The sequence below is a fragment of the Salvelinus fontinalis genome, chromosome 34 (genome assembly GCF_029448725.1).
Source record: "Salvelinus fontinalis isolate EN_2023a chromosome 34, ASM2944872v1, whole genome shotgun sequence".
In the NCBI taxonomy this organism is placed as follows: Eukaryota; Metazoa; Chordata; class Actinopteri; order Salmoniformes; family Salmonidae; genus Salvelinus; species Salvelinus fontinalis.
Window position 1 is genome coordinate 14,310,305 of NC_074698.1, and position 17,396 is coordinate 14,327,700.

Below are 17,396 nucleotides of genomic sequence, written 5' to 3' on the forward strand. Positions count from 1 at the left end.
CCAGAGAAGAAGATAAAAGAAACAAACATGGCGTCCAGTGCGGCGACCCGGACTGCTGCTGGTGCTGCTAAAGTTGTCAAGCCGATTTTCAGCAGGGATCTGGATGAAGCCAAGCGCCGAGTTCGGGAACTGTATCGTGCCTGGTACAGAGAGGTTCCAAACACAGGTAAAACAAGCTCCCCCTTTGTATTAGATCCACACGAGCTGGATCCCAGCGTCAAGGTCGTGCTAATACTGCTAGCTAACGTTAACTAGCTGTAAGGCACTCTCTAACTACATATTTATTTAGCTCATTGGCTACATCTCTTTGTCTTAAGTGAGCTAACCTAGCTTTCAATCTAGGGCCAGACTTAACTAACGCGATGCAACCACACCGAAAAATTGCAACATGTAAGTGTTGCTCCTATGTTAAATGAACTGAAATACGATCCCAGAAATGTTCCACAAATTTGCTTACATCCCTGTTCGTGAGCATTTCTCCTTTGCCAAGATAATCCATCCACCTGACAGGTCAAGAAGGTGATTAAACAGCATGATCATTACACAGGTTCACCTTGTGCTGGGGACAGCACAAAAACTAAAATGTTTTGTCACGCAACACAATGCCACAGATGTCTTATTTTGAGGAGTGTGCAATTGGCATGCTGACTACAGAGTCGCCTCAAATATTATTTTAGATTATTTTTTGGCTGTACGTCCAACTGGCCTCACAACCGCAGTCCACGTGTAACCACACCAGTCCAGGACCTCCACATCCGGCTTCTTCAACTGCAGGATCTGAGACCAGCCACCCGGACAGCTGAGGAAACTGGGTTTGCACAACCGAAGTTTGTTCCGAAGTTTCTGGTAGAATTATCTCAGGGAAGCTCATCTGTGTGCTTGTTGTCCTCACCAGGGTCTTGAGTTATAACCGACTTCAGTGGGCAAATGCTCACCTTTGATGGCCACTGGCACGCTGGAGAAGTGTGCTCTTCACGGATAAATCCCAGTTTCCACTGTACCGGGCCGATGGCAGACAGTGTGCGTGTATGGCGTCGTGTGGGAGAGCAGTTTGCTGATGTCACCAATGTGAACAGAGTGCCTCTTGGTGGGGTTATGGTGTGGGCAGGCATAAGCTACGGACACTGAACACAAATGCATTTTATCAATGGCAATTTGAATGGACCGTGATGAGATCCTGTGGCCCACTGTTGTGCTGTTAATCCACTGCCATCACCTCATGTTTCCGCATGATAATGCACTGCCCCATGTCGCAAGGATCTGTACACAATTCCTGAAAATGTCCCAGTTCTTCCATGATCTACATACTCACCAGACATATCACCCATTGAACATGTTTGGGATGCTCTGGTGTACAACAGCGTGTTCCAGTTTTCACCAATATCCAGCAACTTCGCAAAGCCATTGAAGAGGAGTTGGACAACATTCCAAAAGCCACAATCAACAGCCTGATCAACTCTGTGAAGATGTCATGCTGCATGAGGCAAATGGTAGTCACTCCAGATACTCACTGGTTTCTGATCCACGTCCCTACTTTATTTTAATTTTGTATTTATTTTTAAGGTATCTGTGACCAACAGATGCATGTCTGTATTCCCAGTCATGTGAAATCCATAGATTAGGGCCTAATTAATTTCATTTGACTGATTTCCTTATGAAAAATCTTTGAAATTGTGGCATGTTGCGGTTTATACTTTTGTTCAGCGTACTAGCTCAAGCTACATTGATAGTCGATGAGCTAGCTATTTTATCCTCATTAACCACTTTTACATTTTTTTTTGTGAATTGACAGTAAAATACACTTCCTACATTTGCAGATAGGTTACATGATTTGCAATTTGATAAGTAGGGAGTGTGATAAGTAAATGCATTAATATGCGTATTTCTTTGAGCTTGTTGTGGGAATTTTATAGGACGACATCTTGTCTTATGTTTTGTCCCACAGTGACTACCTTCCAGCTGGACATCACAGCTCGCCAGGGAACAGACAAAGTGAGGGAGATGTTTGACAGGAACAAGCACGTCAATGACCCCCGTGTGATTGACATGCTTGTCATTAAGGTTAGTCTACTCTGCTCCCCAATCAGTCAATTTGCGCTCATGCAGTTAGCCTAGTTTCTTAGTGGCACAGTGGGTACTGCTAGACCGAGATAACTGGGCTGTCATGCTCTACATCATTTTACATTTGACGCATCCAAATCGTTCAAAGAAAACAACTTTGACGGGAATATTTACAAAGCTCAATGGTCACGTATAAAGTGTAGTGAGTTATGTTTTCTTTGCATACTTTTGGTTACAATAGGGTAAGATGGAGCTGCAGGAGACCATCAATGTCTGGAAGCAGAAGACCCACATTATGCGCTATTTCCATGAGACGGAGGTACCACGCCCTGCAGACTTTCTGTCCAGATTTTATGTTGGACATGACAATTGAGCTGTACTTTCCACCCTGTTTTGTCCAGTGTAACAGAGGCTTCCCCTTATTGAACTGTAAATATACACATGATACCCAATCTTGTCAAGTCCTCATTGTACAAATGTTTTCGTTTTGTGAAAACAGTCATGGGACTGTTACTTCCCACTTGAAGTTGGAAGGCTCTCCTTGTGCATTGCAAAGCTATTCCTCTGCGTTGCCACAGTAGAGATGCTTTAATGTGATATAGAAATGTTTGTGCAAACTAGCCCTTATGATCACCAAGTTTAGAAGATGGATGCTGAGACCATGGCTCATACCAAGGAATATCAGTATGGTTGTCATGGACCCTGTGTTTACCCTGTACCCACTCCAATGCAATAAGCCAGTTATTAGTTGATAAGCCTCTGAATAGTTTGTGAATTGTCGTGAATGACATGCCACTGACGGACATTACATATAGGTCGACTTTATTAGATCACTTCAACAAAAACAAATGCAACAGGTTGGAATAAAAAGCACCAAAGGTTCTTGATAACCTATATCAGAAACCAAATAAATAGGGATACCTATGCAGGCCTGTCACCTCCCCAAATAATTCAATATCCCTAGAATGATTGAAAACAGAACAAGTATTTCCGGCAATGTAGAAGATATCACTGGCTAAATCAAAAGCAACTTCAACTGATCCAAGGGTTTCCTCTTGCACATCAATTTATTTTATTTAGTAAGACTTATCTGTGCATGTAAACGTTATCACTAGGGAGGAATTAGTCCTATCACTTCTCTAAAACAGCTCTGTATCCAGGCAGGCACACATCACAATGGATGGGGAGAGAAGAACCAGAAAGGCTTTGAGTTTAAGATCCTCAAGTCTTTTCAGCTGTCACACGTCTTCCCATTGTCTGAGTGGCGACACATTACGCTCTGTTGAGGGAGAACACAGTAATAGGCCTCACCTTCCCTGAGGTCAAATGTCATCTTTATTGCTTATGTTAAGAGATACATTTTCTAAAGTTGATTTTATTGATCATTATACATACATACCCAAGTCATATGTTGGAGCATACAGACCATTCAGTCATCATCGTCATCATCCTCAGGGACGAAGATGTCATGCTCTTCCAGCAGCGCAGCAAAGTTCTTGCTGATCAGAGTTCCGACATACAGGAAGGGGATCACAACCACAGCAATCCGGAAAAGGCCAAATGAGGTCTGGATAATTGTCAACAATTCCATCACAAAAACATATCTATGTTAGCCTGCAAAGTTGTGTGATTTTATACACATTGACAACCAGTCTAAAATAAAAATGTCATAATTTACAACATGATGCATGCTTTACACATTTAAACATGCATGTATTTATAACACTTCCAGTGAAATGGAGAGGTGTAGGCTCACAGCGATCCTACCTTAGATTAAAAATTCCTATTAAGTTATAAGATATAATTACAAATGCTTGGCCATACACAAATACCTTTCAGGCACCTTCACTAAATCCCCCCCTTTCATTTCATAAATAACCTGCCCATATTTTCACAAGAGAGCACTCACCTTCTTGGGTTTTGGCAAAATACCACCTGATCCTGAGTACACAACTGTTCGGTACTGAGATAGTGCCTCTCCGAAACCATTAGCATAAAACCCAGAAAATGTTGGTACACGACTGTTTTTCAACACCGAGAGTCCTGCCTGACGAACCAAGACCGACGCCATCTTCCAAGCCTTTGACGCTCGTAGCAATGCGGAGAGATCATTTTGGATGCACCCAAGCACCGCCCCTGAGCCTGCGCCCTCCTTTTACTCGAATATTTCTCATGATTAATGAACAAACAGTGTTTTTATGATAATTTATTGCGAAGGGAGCTGAATCCGTAGTACAGCTGTAGTACAAAACACTACATTGGAAGCAGCAAGAATTGCAGCAGTACATTTATTTATTAATGTGATCTGTAAATGTTTTCTAGTATTTCAGCAATATTAATATTTACAAGTACCAATAGCAATACAATGCACAGTTACCACACATGGCACTCGGTAATAATGTATCATCACTACAATAGTTATTGATTAAAGAAATGTAAACCTTTCAGTAAGTAGCATGTCAATAAATACTGTAGGGGAGTGGGGTAAATTGAGCCATAAAGTTAGATTAGCCACCCCTTGTTTCTAAGAAACCATACAACATTAATCACGTGACCAAGTAGCAAAGGCACACAAGGTCTTATCTGATGTCAGTCTGAGCTTGCAAAACATATTAAGAATCTCGCAGACCAGTTTCATGGGCTTAGTACACAATTATTTATATATTTTTTTGCATTCATGGGCTATGTAGTCTCATGCAGAGAACTTGCCTATGAATTGGCACATCGAAACGACATCCCTGTCCCTGACAACTGATGAAGAAATGGAAGGGTTAATAATATTGAATAGACTGATCTATATCTGAATGTAGACATACATTTCAGATATACAATATACCACACCCCCATTCCATGAATTAAACTTTGACCTACCAGCACCCACTTACCCCAAGGTAGCTCAACCTACCCTGTCCCTATGCATACCCAGGGTAACTTGTGCCAAGAAACCACTTTCTTTTTAATGAGCTGTTTTCAAAACTTAAATGTTTACATGAATTCTGATTATTTTCACGGATACACAACATCCTGAAATATATGTAGATATCAATGTTGGAACGAATACTGTATTTTTCTTGATGTAGTGATGCTGAATGTAAAACAATGGCTCAACGTACCACACTCTCCCCCACAGCCAAAATATGTACAGACCCCCTTTACATAACTGGGTAATTCTGCTTGAACAGAAACCTCAATTACCTAATTCAAAAAGTGCATATGAGAGGGGAATGAATGTATTTAGAGGAATGAACTGGGTAATTGCCTCTCATTCTGTAGATTAAAAATATACTAAATGAGTGAGGTGCCAATGGACACCTTACACCTACACCCCTACCTTTCAAATCATTGTGCTTGATCTCCAGAAGTTTCTTCTATGTACTTACTTACATATTTTGATTTCCATTCACCCCAAACAAGGTAGATAGTCATTGATATATTAAATTCAATAAAAAGGACTGGTCATAAATAAATAAGTCAACTCATAATATATACACATATAATACAAATACAGCAAAATAAATATTTTTCAGCAAGTGAGATGAGTAATAACAGAAATTAAAATCGTACTTTGGACAAAAGTGGAAATGTAAACAGCTTGAGATAAATCTCCTTCACTTGTTGTGTATCATGGTGTTTCCACAGGTTTGGTCCTGCCAGTGGGTTCCCTCTGATCGTGTAGAACCAGCAACTCCTCTCTACACAGGAAAACAAAATGATGTGTTTCGTCATCCGAAACTACACAGACACCACAAACATCATGTCATATAAAGCATATTCTGGACATACTTAGCTATGTTCCCTCCCCTTTTTACCTAATGATTTTTGAAGGTGAGACGCCTGAAGAACTTGTTTATCTCAAATACTCCAGGTCTGACTGGTACCCCTGCAGTGCTGCTCTCTCCCAGCCTCACAATCTTTCCGGCAGTGATTGCTGCCCTGAGGCTCATGCTCTTCACCACCCGAGACCCAGGCCCCAGGCCAGAGGTAGGCCGGGAGGACACAGTAATGTAGGAGGCATCCTTCTGCGGTTCCTGGTAACTCACTAAGACAGAGAAAAGGGGAGAAACAGTTGATTTAGCATTGCTACTAACAGCCATACTCATATGCACAATTATAAAATAATAAATACAGCACAGCATGCATCACCTGCAGCAGTAAGAATGGTGTCTGTGGTGCTGGCGAGCTCCAGAAGGATTGTGGGATATGCAGGATGTAACATGTAGAGCTTTCGGATGACTGGCATGGCTTGAACCGCCCCTGGTGCCACCTGTTAACAGAGCAAGACTTAAAATAGATTTCAACTACTGATCTCCATAGTACGATAGGCACAAATAAGTAATCCTTTACCTATCGTGTTGGGGTTAATTCCACAAATTACAGGAGAGACACCAAAAGGGACTTTCTATCTTCCGACTGCCAACCTGAACATTGACTATTGTTAAACATTCTGGGAGCAGGGTTTTGGTTAATTCCCCTAATTCAATTCTCTCTTCCTGTAAATTCAATAAAAATTTAATTTTTGTCAATTATCCAAAGCGTCTGCGAAATGACTACGGTCAGTCTTTGAATTCAGAGATAATTCAATTCCTCTCAATTCCAATGCTAGGTAAATTCCAAGAATTGAATTCCCAATTGAATATTATCCCAACAATTCCACAAATTAAATTTAGAAATTAAATTCCCTCAGGATTTCAGGCTCATCACATCCATGTTCACACAGCCTAGTTATACTGGAAATACAGAAATACAAGTTTAAATTATTTTAAACAAATCCTCCAGTACATTTTTAAATAATAACTGCATTAATTCCATTAACTGGAAAATGTACAAATATTAAATTCCAAAACATTTTTACAATTCCAATTCAAACAGTTCAAACAGTCTAATTCCAATTCCATAACTTGATGATTGTTGAAATTCGAATTGAATTCAACAAATTCTCCACTTCCACTTCAAATATTTAATTGGAATTTTAAATTAAATTGGAATTGACCCCAACCCTTGTACCTATACCACTGAAGGATGAAGCAACATAACACGTTCTCATAGAACATCTATTCCTGCTCCCAATAAGGATTCAACAAGGGACTCACAGTTGTCTTGGTGAGGTTCTTTGGTGGTCTGACAGGGTCACCGGCCCAGAAAAGGAAAGCTGATTGAGCAGAAGTCATGATTGAGGTACCTTCCAGGTCAAGGCGTGGACAAATAAACTCTGTCTCCCACAGACTACGCCCATTGGCTCCATCAACCACCTGAACCTGAGATCACAGAGAAATGGATGGTCATCTTTGTAAATATGTATAACTGTCTGAGAAGTATAATAGCTATAGGTGTAAGTGTTTGTAGAAAGAGATGATACTTTTCTCATTCTAGGGGCCCCAGACTTCTGTATGAGGAGATCTGGGATTCCATCCTCGTTGAATTGGCCTGGTGCTGGACGACTGAGACAATGATAAATGATTCAGGTTATTTTAGCTCTATAACTTTATAGGGCAGTGGTTTTCAAACCTCTCCTTCGGGGATCCCCAGTCGCTCCATATATTTGAACTATTCTAGAGCTAGCACACCCGATTCAACTTGTCAGCTAATTACCAAGCCCTTGATTAGGTCAAGTAGTTGAGCTAGTTCAGGGCTACAACTAGTAGGGTCTGTGGGGTGACGCACAATTGGCATAGCGTCGTCCGGGTTAGGGAGGGTTTGGCCGGTAGGGATATCCTTGTCTCAGTATGTAAAATGTAATAAAATGTATGCACTCTACTGTAAGTCGCTCTGGATAAGAGCGTCTGCTAAATGACTAAAATGTAAATGTAACTAAATTGTGAAACTTCTGGTGGTCCCAGAGGAAAGGTTTGATAACCACTGTTATAGGGTATTACTTTATAGTTTTATATATTGATATTGATTTCTGTATTGTTGGGAAAAGTGTTGCAAGAAAGGTACTTCACTGCACTTGTGCACATGACAATAACACTTGAAGCTATCCCTTTTATGTTTAGTCATATACACCCTAATGATAAACTTCTCCATATATCATGGTGACCATATTTCCTACCTGTGTATGGCTGAGGAGGTAAGAGTCCACTCGGTGTGTGCGTCCTTCTCTCTCAGCACAGAAAGCTTGCTGGAGAGCTTGCCACACACCAGCACCCAGTCACTGCGGCTGGAGTTGAGGTTGGAGATGGAGTCCAGGCTGTTGTGGTTGTTACACAAGCCAGCCACTAGGGGGACCAAGAACTCCACTTGCTCAGTTCCACTGAACAGAGAAAGTCAAACAGTCGTTCAAACAGGCACTCTATTGTAATTGTGTAACCGAGCACTTTCTTAGCCTTACCTGGAGATGTGTATGAGGGAGGAGTTGGTTTTCCTAAGCTTCTCCCAGCCGGGGTCCTTCAGTCTCAGACCAGGGGATATGGGTGTTTTTCCAGTAGCCCGAGTGTAAATATCTCCCAGGGATACAGCCTCTACAGTGCCTGAGTTAGTATAGCAGATACATTATCAGACATTTATTCATTTCAGATGAGAAACAGATTTGTCACTGTGCTTGATATAAAATGAATCCCTTACCTAGTCCAAATAGAATGTAATATGCCCCCAGCTGTGTCTCATGAAACAGGGGACCAATCAGCTTTCCAGAGATATTAAAGGTCGTGAGGTTAAAGGTCACGGGATGTCCAAGCAGAGCTCCAGTCAGCCCAGACAGCAGGAGCAGTGAGAGGTCAGACACCTGAAAATAGGTTTGAGACAGTTTGATGGGAGCATTCTAGACTGACTGGAAAATGACTGTTGTTAACACAGTGACTCTGAAGATTTAAGAGTATGGTCTATATTGTAATAATAATATGATTTATATAGTAACAATTGTCTTATTATAGCAATATATATGTATCGGTGCCAAGCCAGAGATTGTCATACCTGGTCAGCAGGTAAAGTAGCAATCAGCAAGTCAGGAACAGAGTCACCTTGGAGATCTGGCAGGGAAACTGCCTGGGACTGGATCTCCCCTGGGGCTACCGACCACAGCTTCTTCCCTGAGGAGGAAAATACAATACTGAACATAAAACTATTAACTACAACACATTATTAATACATCTACACAACTGCTACAATGTTCATGCTTGTAGCTGTGAAACTGAACCATTCAAAGCCATGATTTCTGTGGTTGTTGTCTGACCTGTGGTGCCGTTGACAGCAGTGAGGTGTGCAGACTCGATGAGCAGACACACGGGGCCGCTAGCTCTGTCTCTCTGGCCAGATAGGGGAATGGCGCTGTTGGGGAGGGCTCTGAGGGCAGCGCCCCCTGCTGGCAGTGGTGATGGGTGGGCTTCGTACTGCAGCCCACACTGGATGGACTCCACAGGTTCCCTGAGGACCCTCCTCCAGAGCACCTCACCACTGAATGCAGATAGGGCAACCACACTGTACTCTGGGAGAGACAGAGAGGGAGAAAGAGAAGGGGGTAAAGGTGGATGGGGTTTATTACATGTGGCAAATTGTGTGTTCTCAGCAGTTTACTGGGGCTAGCAGGATTAGATTAATATTACATAATCACTGGTAGATGTCTATGGTGTACAGTGAGGAGGTGGGCTTGAGAGGGAATAACGCCTAAAAATGAGGGTTGAAAATATCCTCTTCATTCCTACGACAATGTCCCTTGCTGTTTCCATAGATACCTTTGTTGTTCCCCACAGAACTGGAGAGATGGGTATTGTTGCTCTTTTGAGTGACTCCTATTAGCACATCCTCAACTGAGTCATTGTCAACATCCCACAGTGCAAGAGGAGGTGGGGTAACACCTAAAGAAAAATAAAACCACTGTTACAGACAGGAACGGTTTGTAACTACTATTTACTAAACTAGACCTGCGGTTGCTTTGCTAACATGCTATTATAATAATCACGGTAATGTGTAATCATAGTAATCCAGACTGTGTAATATCCACCACCTGACAAAGACAGTCAGATAAATCTGAGTTTTGTGTTCTCAACTGCTTTCTCATACAGTTGACTTTATTGTGATGTTGACTGTGTGCTTATCTTAATCTAAAGCACTAGTCTACTCAGAGTCTGACCAGTCGGACCTGACCTGTAGTTTGCTCTTTCTCTGCTGTGAGAGAGAGGTGTATTGGTATCAGCAACATGCGGGTAAACTGTAGTGTTTTCATGTGTATTGTTTATACATTAGACTCCTTACTCACCTCCCACATGATCACCCAGCTCTTTCTCCCACTGCGGCCGTTTGTCCAGTTCCCCATGCTGACAAGGCACCAAAAAGGCACACAGCAGCACCACCAGCATGGCACAGACCAGAGGCACCAGGAAAAACGCTGCCCGGATGGCTCCCCTCACCTTAGCCTTCCCGTCCGGGTCAGCACTGGCACTGACACCCAATCCAGGGCCACCAGAGGCCCCAAGCCCCCCTCCATCCTCTACTCCCTCATCCCTGTTTGTCTCCCTCTGGCTCCAGTACTGCATGCCCTTCTCCTCTCTCTCCTGCCTCTTTTTTCCCGGGAGCCGTTCTCTCCACTCATCGTCGTCCTCCTCTTCCTCCTCTGCCTCATCTTCATTCCCTACAAGCCTCCCTGTTCTGCTCCCTCTCGGCTCTGAGGTACCTGTACCCATGCAGTTGCCCCTCCCCAGGCCATTGCGGGGGTAGTTGAGGACGAGGTCGTCCTCCTCGCTCTCGTCCTCACTGTCGGCCTGAGTGAGGGGGTCATACTCTCCAAGCTCCGAGCCCTTCTTCCCTGTGAGGGACATACACACAAAGACACACACGGTTAACCTTTTACTGCAGTGGGCTAAATCAGGGTCACACAGAGTGTTTCTTGGTAGTCTTAAACAAATCTATGTTGAAACCAAAGTATACACCTCACACACATGGTTATGGGCTTCAAAAAAAAAAAAATGAAGACACCTGCACATGTCAGATAGAGTTGAAATGTATTACATTTTGAGTTTGCATCCCCATATTACACATCACAGAAGACTGAAATATAACAAAACCATATGACATAGAAACACCGGATAATGTTTATTAATTATGACATTCTGAAAAATATTAACAACATTCCACCCTTGAGGCCACTAGCGCTCGATTTGGTCATTTGACTGTAGGACAGAGGTCTACGGATCTGTTCGGGAAACAAGGCCCAGGTGAAAACTGAATGATCTGATAGAGCATGGTGGTGCATAATAGAACGACAAGCATCCCAAAAGGACAGGGAAGTTACTCAAATATTGTTTATTTAAACACCAAATGAATTATGTCCTACCCTGGTCCCAGAACTGTTTGTACTCTTGCCGACTCTATTGCTCATTGTTTGGCATGACAATGATTGCCAAGTTAAATGAATGACCTCCATTACATGGCCTTATATGTAGTTATTTGTTGAACACGAGATTTAAGCAAGTAGCTAAATCTGTTATAACATTATGACAGTGAGCACTGAGCAATCAAGCGACTTCGATGTGGCACCTTACTGTACTGTACAGTAGCTAGCTAGTGCGCCACATAGGATTGTGAATGATGCAATGTTTTTCTATTAAAGCTTGAAAATAAACGAAATATCAAACATTGAAAATAAGTATCGTATTTCACCTCACAATTCTGGACTGTCATTAAACAAATAAAAACATTATTTTGTGTTATTGCAATCAACAGTACTGTAACGTTAGCCACAGCTGGCTGGCTGTTACAGCTAGCTCACATGAGCTAACAGAATGACACCAAAACAACATTGAGACACGACTGGTACAAAGACTACACAACATCCTTTTCAACTAATCAACCCTTATATCTATTTCCCAAATCATTGCAACGCGTCTCTTACCAGGCAATTTGAGAGCACGGGACAAAGCTGCAGCCATTGCAAATTGTAACGGCGCTGTGCTGCAGAATTGACCCTCTCATCCGAAAGAGGCGCTAAAGAACTGCTATGTGTGTGTGTGTGTGTGTGTGGACGTTTCGGGACTGTAGCGAGTGCATTCTGGGACACAACGTTTTTTCTTACCAAACATAGTCGCAGAGAGGAAGAGGCCAAGTCAGTAGATGATATTTAGCAGTGGGGTGTATTCGTGAATGCCAAGGGAAGCCAGAAAATACCCCCAAAATGTACCAATACATTTTTGTATGTATTTTTCGTCTCTGCGTTTTCATAATTGTCCTTCAATGCGCAAGAGGCTGAATGTATCTCACCAGAGAAAGTATCCAAGAGAGCAAAACAGTGGCTCTCTTTCTCTGTATGTGTAGACCAGATCTATCTTATGGTCTGGTCAATGACATTTCTGCCGCCCGTAGTATTGAATACAATGGAAGCCAGCGAGCGAGCATTTGGTCCCCCTTCATAAAAAAAAGATAAATAAAATAATAGCCAATCAGAGCTGAGATAAACTCCAAAAAGTGTCAAGGGAAGCCAGTTTGGATTTGGCTTCACCCCTGTCACAGAGAAATATGTTATTGATCAATTGCAGCAACTTGAATTGTTGCATCTCATTGTGTTGTTGTACTCCGGTGTCTAGCTAGCTAAAATTGTCCATGGATGAAGATAGGGATTTGGACTTGTGGTTTTACTTAATTCTCCATATGATTATAACGGCGATTCTGATCCAATCATAAAATACATTGTGCCCCTGGACTGAGAGGATGGAAGTTCAATATGTAGGTTGTAACTAGATGTAGAAGGCTAATGTTAACTAGCAAACATTGCCCATGAAAGGAAGTTAGGCTAGCAAGCAAGCATTTTAGCCATGTAGCTTAGGGCAACAAAAAATACAAGTGTCAACATGAAAGAGAGCAGGATGACATTGGCGTTTCTCTACAATTAGTCAACATGTTTTTTCTACTTGCATGAACGCACATACACACACACAAATCAGAACCATTGACAGCCACATCCTATTTAACTTACATTGATTGGACTAAATTGTTTTTGGTATATTTTAGTTGTTCCTGTATTAAACTAAGCATAGGAGATTTGATGGTTTTGAAATGGTGCTGAAATAGTGGAGGCAGCTCCTGTTTTCATTGCGACTTGCAGTAACTGTCAATGTTTATAAATCAATAGTTGTTTAGTAGTCCGAAAATGTCGGAAACGTGAACTTTCTTCACCATGCTGTAGGTCATGAAATTGTTTGTTACATGCAATATGCTTTGTGGACTTTACCGGACAGAGATTACTCTCCAGTTTTGTGATGGAACAAAGGAGTGGTTGAATTTATTCTGCCACTGTGTCTTCTTATGGTCTCTGCCTTAGGTATATATCCCGGCGCAAGGCATATGAACTAACAAGTTATAGAACAAACAACGCAATTATCACAACGCATACACTATATACATAAGTATGTGGACACCCCTTCAAATTAGTGGATTCGGCCACACCCGTTGCTGACAGGTGTATAAAATTGAGCACACCGCCATGCAATCTCCATAAACAAACATTGGCAGTGGTGGCCTTACTGAAGAGCTCAATGACTTTCAACGTGGCACCGTCATGGGATGCCACCTTTTCAACAAGTCAGTTTGTGAAATTTCTGCCCTGCCAGAGCTGCCCGGTCAACTGTAAATGCTGTTATTGTGAAGTGGAAACGTCTATGAGCAACAGCGGCTCAGCTGCGAAGTGGTAGGTCACACAAGCTCACAGAACGGGATCGCTGAGTGCTGAAGCGCATAGTGTGTAAAAATCATCTGTCCTCGATTGCAACACTCACTACCAAGTTCCAAACTGCCTCTGGAAGCAATATCAGCACAAGAACTGTTCTCTGGGAGTTTCATGAAATGGGTTTCCATGGCCAAGCAACCTAAGGGCCAAGGGCCAAGCGTCGGCTGGAGTGGTGTAAAGCTCGCCGCCGTTGGACTCTGGAGCAGTGGAAAAGTATTCTCTGAAGTGATGAATCACACTTCACCATCTGGCAGTCTGACGGGCGAATCTGGATTTGGTGGATGTCAGGAGAACACTACCTGCCCCAATGCATAGTGACAACTGTAAAGTTTGGATGAGGAGGAATAATGGTCTGGGGCTGTTTTTCATGGTTCGGGCTGGAAAGGAGGATACAAAATACAATTTTGTGGTTGAAATTATATTTCACCACATGAGAGACCTTTCACATTGATTCATCAGATTTTTCCTGTGTCCAGCTCTGCATGGGAAGGTGTTTTACCACTTAGCTGTGGTAGGTCTGGTAATGACAGTAGGATGGATGAGGGAGGCATGCATTGAGAAAATACAGATATGGGACACTAATACAAGGCATCCTACTTAGTCATGCTCACACATGGTCAGGAAGGAAATGATATGACAAATAATGATCAGTTAAAAATCATCTACTCATGCCCTTAACACACGCACGCACGCACACACACACACACACACACACTTCACTCTGCTCTGTATGCCTCTATAACATTAGTGACATTTTGGTTTCAGTGTTCCTACCTTTTTGTTTGGCCTACCATGTTTTGTAAATATATATACAATACTGCCACCTCGTGGCACAAAGTTAAATGCACTCGGATTTTGGTGGAAATTCCGGAAACAATTTATGGTCAATAACTACCGGTAGGTTTCCATCGACAACAGATTTTTATGTGAATATTTAAAAATCCGTATAAAGAAAATATGCACATTTTCTCACCAGTGGTGTTTCCAAGAAACAGACAAAAATCTGGGCGTTAATATTTATTGGAAAGAAGCATCAACATCACCGTGCACTTTCACCACTCTGTGAAATTCATCATAAATGATTTAATCTGTAGCCTAATAAACTGCATGGTTTCCCGAGTCGTAGTGGGAGGAGCACCCATCATGTTGACTTTGTGTCACTCCCAAGTTTAGTTTGATATGATGGTTATTAGATCAATATTTGCGCATAAAGGCGTTTCCACCGCCATTTTACCCATAATTAATTTTACCAACAAAAAAAGATCATACCATGTAGAAAGGAACAAATTACCTGTCTGCATTTATACAATTGTACCGAAACTTCCTGTTTCCATCACAGCTTTCGAGATTTTTTTCATAGGGTATGACTTTACTCATATAAAGACTGTGGATGGAAACGTAGTTATTATCTAGGTTTCCATCCAATTGGCAACAGGTGTATATATTCCCAAATCAGCATAAGTGGGTATGTTTCCACCAAACTGACTTGTTGAACATTAAAATCAGAGCGTGATGACGTAGTGCACACAACATTAACTTTGTACGTACCAAATAAAAATCTGAAGTTCAATGTGTTTTCATCGCATTTTCAACTACAAATAATTTTGTCATAAAAACTGCTTGTTAAATAGCAAATGTGCCTACTCTGTCTTAATTTTTAAAAATACAGTATGACATTACCCGCATAAAAACTGCTGATGGAACGTGGTTAGAGAAATAGAAGGCAGAGATGTTCTTTATGTTGAAAACGGTTTTGGAGAAGTGCAGTAAGTACTATTATAGATGCCTGACGTTCTATTTTTATGTAATAGTAAGTTACAATCATGGAAAATACACTGCTCAAAAAAATAAAGGGAACACTTAAACAACACAATGTAACTCCAAGTCAATCACACTTCTGTGAAATCAAACTGTCCACTTAGGAAGCAACACTGATTGACAATAAATTTCACATGCTCTTGTGCAAATGGAATAGACAAAATGTGGAAATTATAGGCAATTAGCAAGACACCCCCCAAAACAGGAGTGATTCTGCAGGTGGTGACCACAGACCACTTCTCAGTTCCTATACTTCCTGGCTGATGTTTTGGTCACTTTTGAATGCTGGCGGTGCTCTCACTCTAGTGGTAGCATGAGACGGAGTCTACAACCCACACAAGTGGCTCAGGTAGTGCAGTTCATCCAGGTTGGCACATCAATGCGAACTGTGGCAAAAAGGTTTGCTGTGTCTGTCAGCGTATTGTCCAGAGCATGCAGGCGCTACCAGGAGACAGGCCAGTACATCAGGAGACGTGGAGGAGGCCGTAGGAGGGCAACAACCCAGCAGCAGGACCGCTACCTCCGCCTTTGTGCAAGGAGGTGCACTGCCAGAGCCCTGCAAAATGACCTCCAGCAGGCCACAAATGTGCATGTGTCTGCTCAAACGGTCAGAAACAGACTCCATGAGGGTGGTATGAGGGCCCGACGTCCACAGGTGGGGGTTGTGCTTACAGCCCAACACCGTGCAGGACGTTTGGCATTTGCCAGAGAACACCAAGATTGGCAAATTCGCCACTGGCGCCCTGTGCTCTTCACAGATGAAAGCAGGTTTACACTGAGCACATGAGCACATGTGACAGAAGTGACAGAGTCTGGAGACGCCGTGGAGAACGTTTTGCTGCCTGCAACATCCTCCAGCATGACCGGTTTGGCGATGGGTCAGTCATGGTGTGGGGTGGCATTTCTTTGTGGGGCCGCACAGCCCTCCATGTGCTCGCCAGAGGTAGCCTGACTGCCATTAGGTACCGAGATGAGATCCTCAGACCCCTTGTGAGACCATATGCTGACACATGCACATTTGTGGCCTGCTGGAGGTCATTTTGCAGGGCTCTGGCAGTGCACCTCCTTGCACAAAGGCGGAGGTAGCGGTCCTGCTGCTGGGTTGTTGCCCTCCTACGGTCTCCTCCACGTCTCCTGATGTACTGGCCTGTCTTCTGGTAGCGCCTGCATGCTCTGGACACTACGCTGACAGACACAGCAAACCTTTTTGCCACAGTTCGCATTGATGTGCCATCCTGGATGAACTGCACTACCTGAGCCACTTGTGTGGGTTGTAGACTCCGTCTCATGCTACCACTAGAGTGAGAGCACCGCCAGCATTCAAAAGTGACCAAAACATCAGCCAGGAAGCATAGGAACTGAGAAGTGGTCTGTGGTCACCACCTGCAGAATCACTCCTGTTTTGGGGGGTGTCTTGCTAATTGCCTATAATTTCCACATTTTGTCTATTCCATTTGCACAAGAGCATGTGAAATTTATTGTCAATCAGTGTTGCTTCCTAAGTGGACAGTTTGATTTCACAGAAGTGTGATTGACTTGGAGTTACATTGTGTTGTTTAAGTGTTCCCTTTATTTTTTTGAGCAGTGTATAATTCCATTCTGCCTCTGTGTAACCATGTGTCAGTATCCCGAAAGAGGTTTATATTTTACATGAGAGGTCAGGGCAGATCCATGTCCCGCAAGGCATCTCACAAAGTAGGTGAGTCACCTAAACAGGAGGACCTGTACCCGTTCAAAAATTGATCTCGCAAATCTAGGCGAGGACACGGGCGTCACCCCGCGTCGTTATTTTCCTTACTCATCAGTTTAAGGCATAACTAATCGATGGTCGAGGGCAGTACTTACCTATGTATGCAGACTATTACAC

General features: G+C 42.7%; 2 protein-coding genes and 1 non-coding gene across 3 annotated transcripts; 1 reads left to right on the top strand and 2 right to left on the bottom strand.

Annotated features, from left to right (window-relative positions):
- The first annotated feature begins 2 nt into the window (after positions 1–2).
- On the top strand, positions 3–2,513 carry LOC129833229 (NADH dehydrogenase [ubiquinone] 1 alpha subcomplex subunit 6-like). The gene is made up of 3 exons (XM_055897650.1): positions 3–166; positions 1,946–2,061; positions 2,303–2,513. Exons 1-3 carry the CDS (start codon positions 28–30, stop codon positions 2,432–2,434), a joined length of 387 nt encoding a protein of 128 aa, XP_055753625.1. The 5' UTR covers positions 3–27; the 3' UTR covers positions 2,435–2,513.
- Positions 2,514–4,252: 1,739 nt separating this feature from the next.
- LOC129833226 (protein FAM234B-like) lies at positions 4,253–11,999 on the bottom strand. The gene is made up of 13 exons (XM_055897646.1): positions 11,885–11,999; positions 10,253–10,798; positions 9,729–9,851; positions 9,230–9,481; positions 8,971–9,086; positions 8,623–8,782; positions 8,390–8,528; positions 8,111–8,311; positions 7,418–7,499; positions 7,152–7,316; positions 6,205–6,325; positions 5,871–6,100; positions 4,253–5,753 (listed from the first exon to the last, which is right to left on the bottom strand). The coding sequence occupies exons 1-12, from the start codon at positions 11,919–11,921 to the stop codon at positions 5,871–5,873; spliced, it is 2,172 nt and encodes a 723-aa protein (XP_055753621.1). The 5' UTR covers positions 11,922–11,999; the 3' UTR covers positions 4,253–5,753.
- Positions 12,000–17,189: 5,190 nt separating this feature from the next.
- Positions 17,190–17,344, bottom strand: LOC129834077 (U12 minor spliceosomal RNA). The gene has a single exon (XR_008756205.1). It is a non-coding gene; the product is annotated as a U12 minor spliceosomal RNA (small nuclear RNA).
- Positions 17,345–17,396: the final 52 nt, after the last annotated feature.

Excerpts from the sequence above, each read along its gene's own strand:
- LOC129833229 (XM_055897650.1), top strand. The coding sequence starts at position 28 with ATGGCGTCCAGTGCGGCGACCCGGACTGCTGCTGGTGCTGCTAAAGTT. Across the intron at positions 167-1,945 it reads CAGAGAGGTTCCAAACACAG|TGACTACCTTCCAGCTGGAC; the intron begins GTAAAACAAGCT and ends TTTGTCCCACAG. Across the intron at positions 2,062-2,302 it reads TTGACATGCTTGTCATTAAG|GGTAAGATGGAGCTGCAGGA; the intron begins GTTAGTCTACTC and ends TGGTTACAATAG.
- LOC129833226 (XM_055897646.1), bottom strand. The coding sequence starts at position 11,921 with ATGGCTGCAGCTTTGTCCCGTGCTCTCAAATTGCCTG. Across the intron at positions 9,852-10,252 it reads GCTGGGTGATCATGTGGGAG|GTGTTACCCCACCTCCTCTT; the intron begins GTGAGTAAGGAG and ends ATTTTTCTTTAG. Across the intron at positions 6,326-7,151 it reads AGAACCTCACCAAGACAACT|GTGGCACCAGGGGCGGTTCA; the intron begins GTGAGTCCCTTG and ends CTCTGTTAACAG.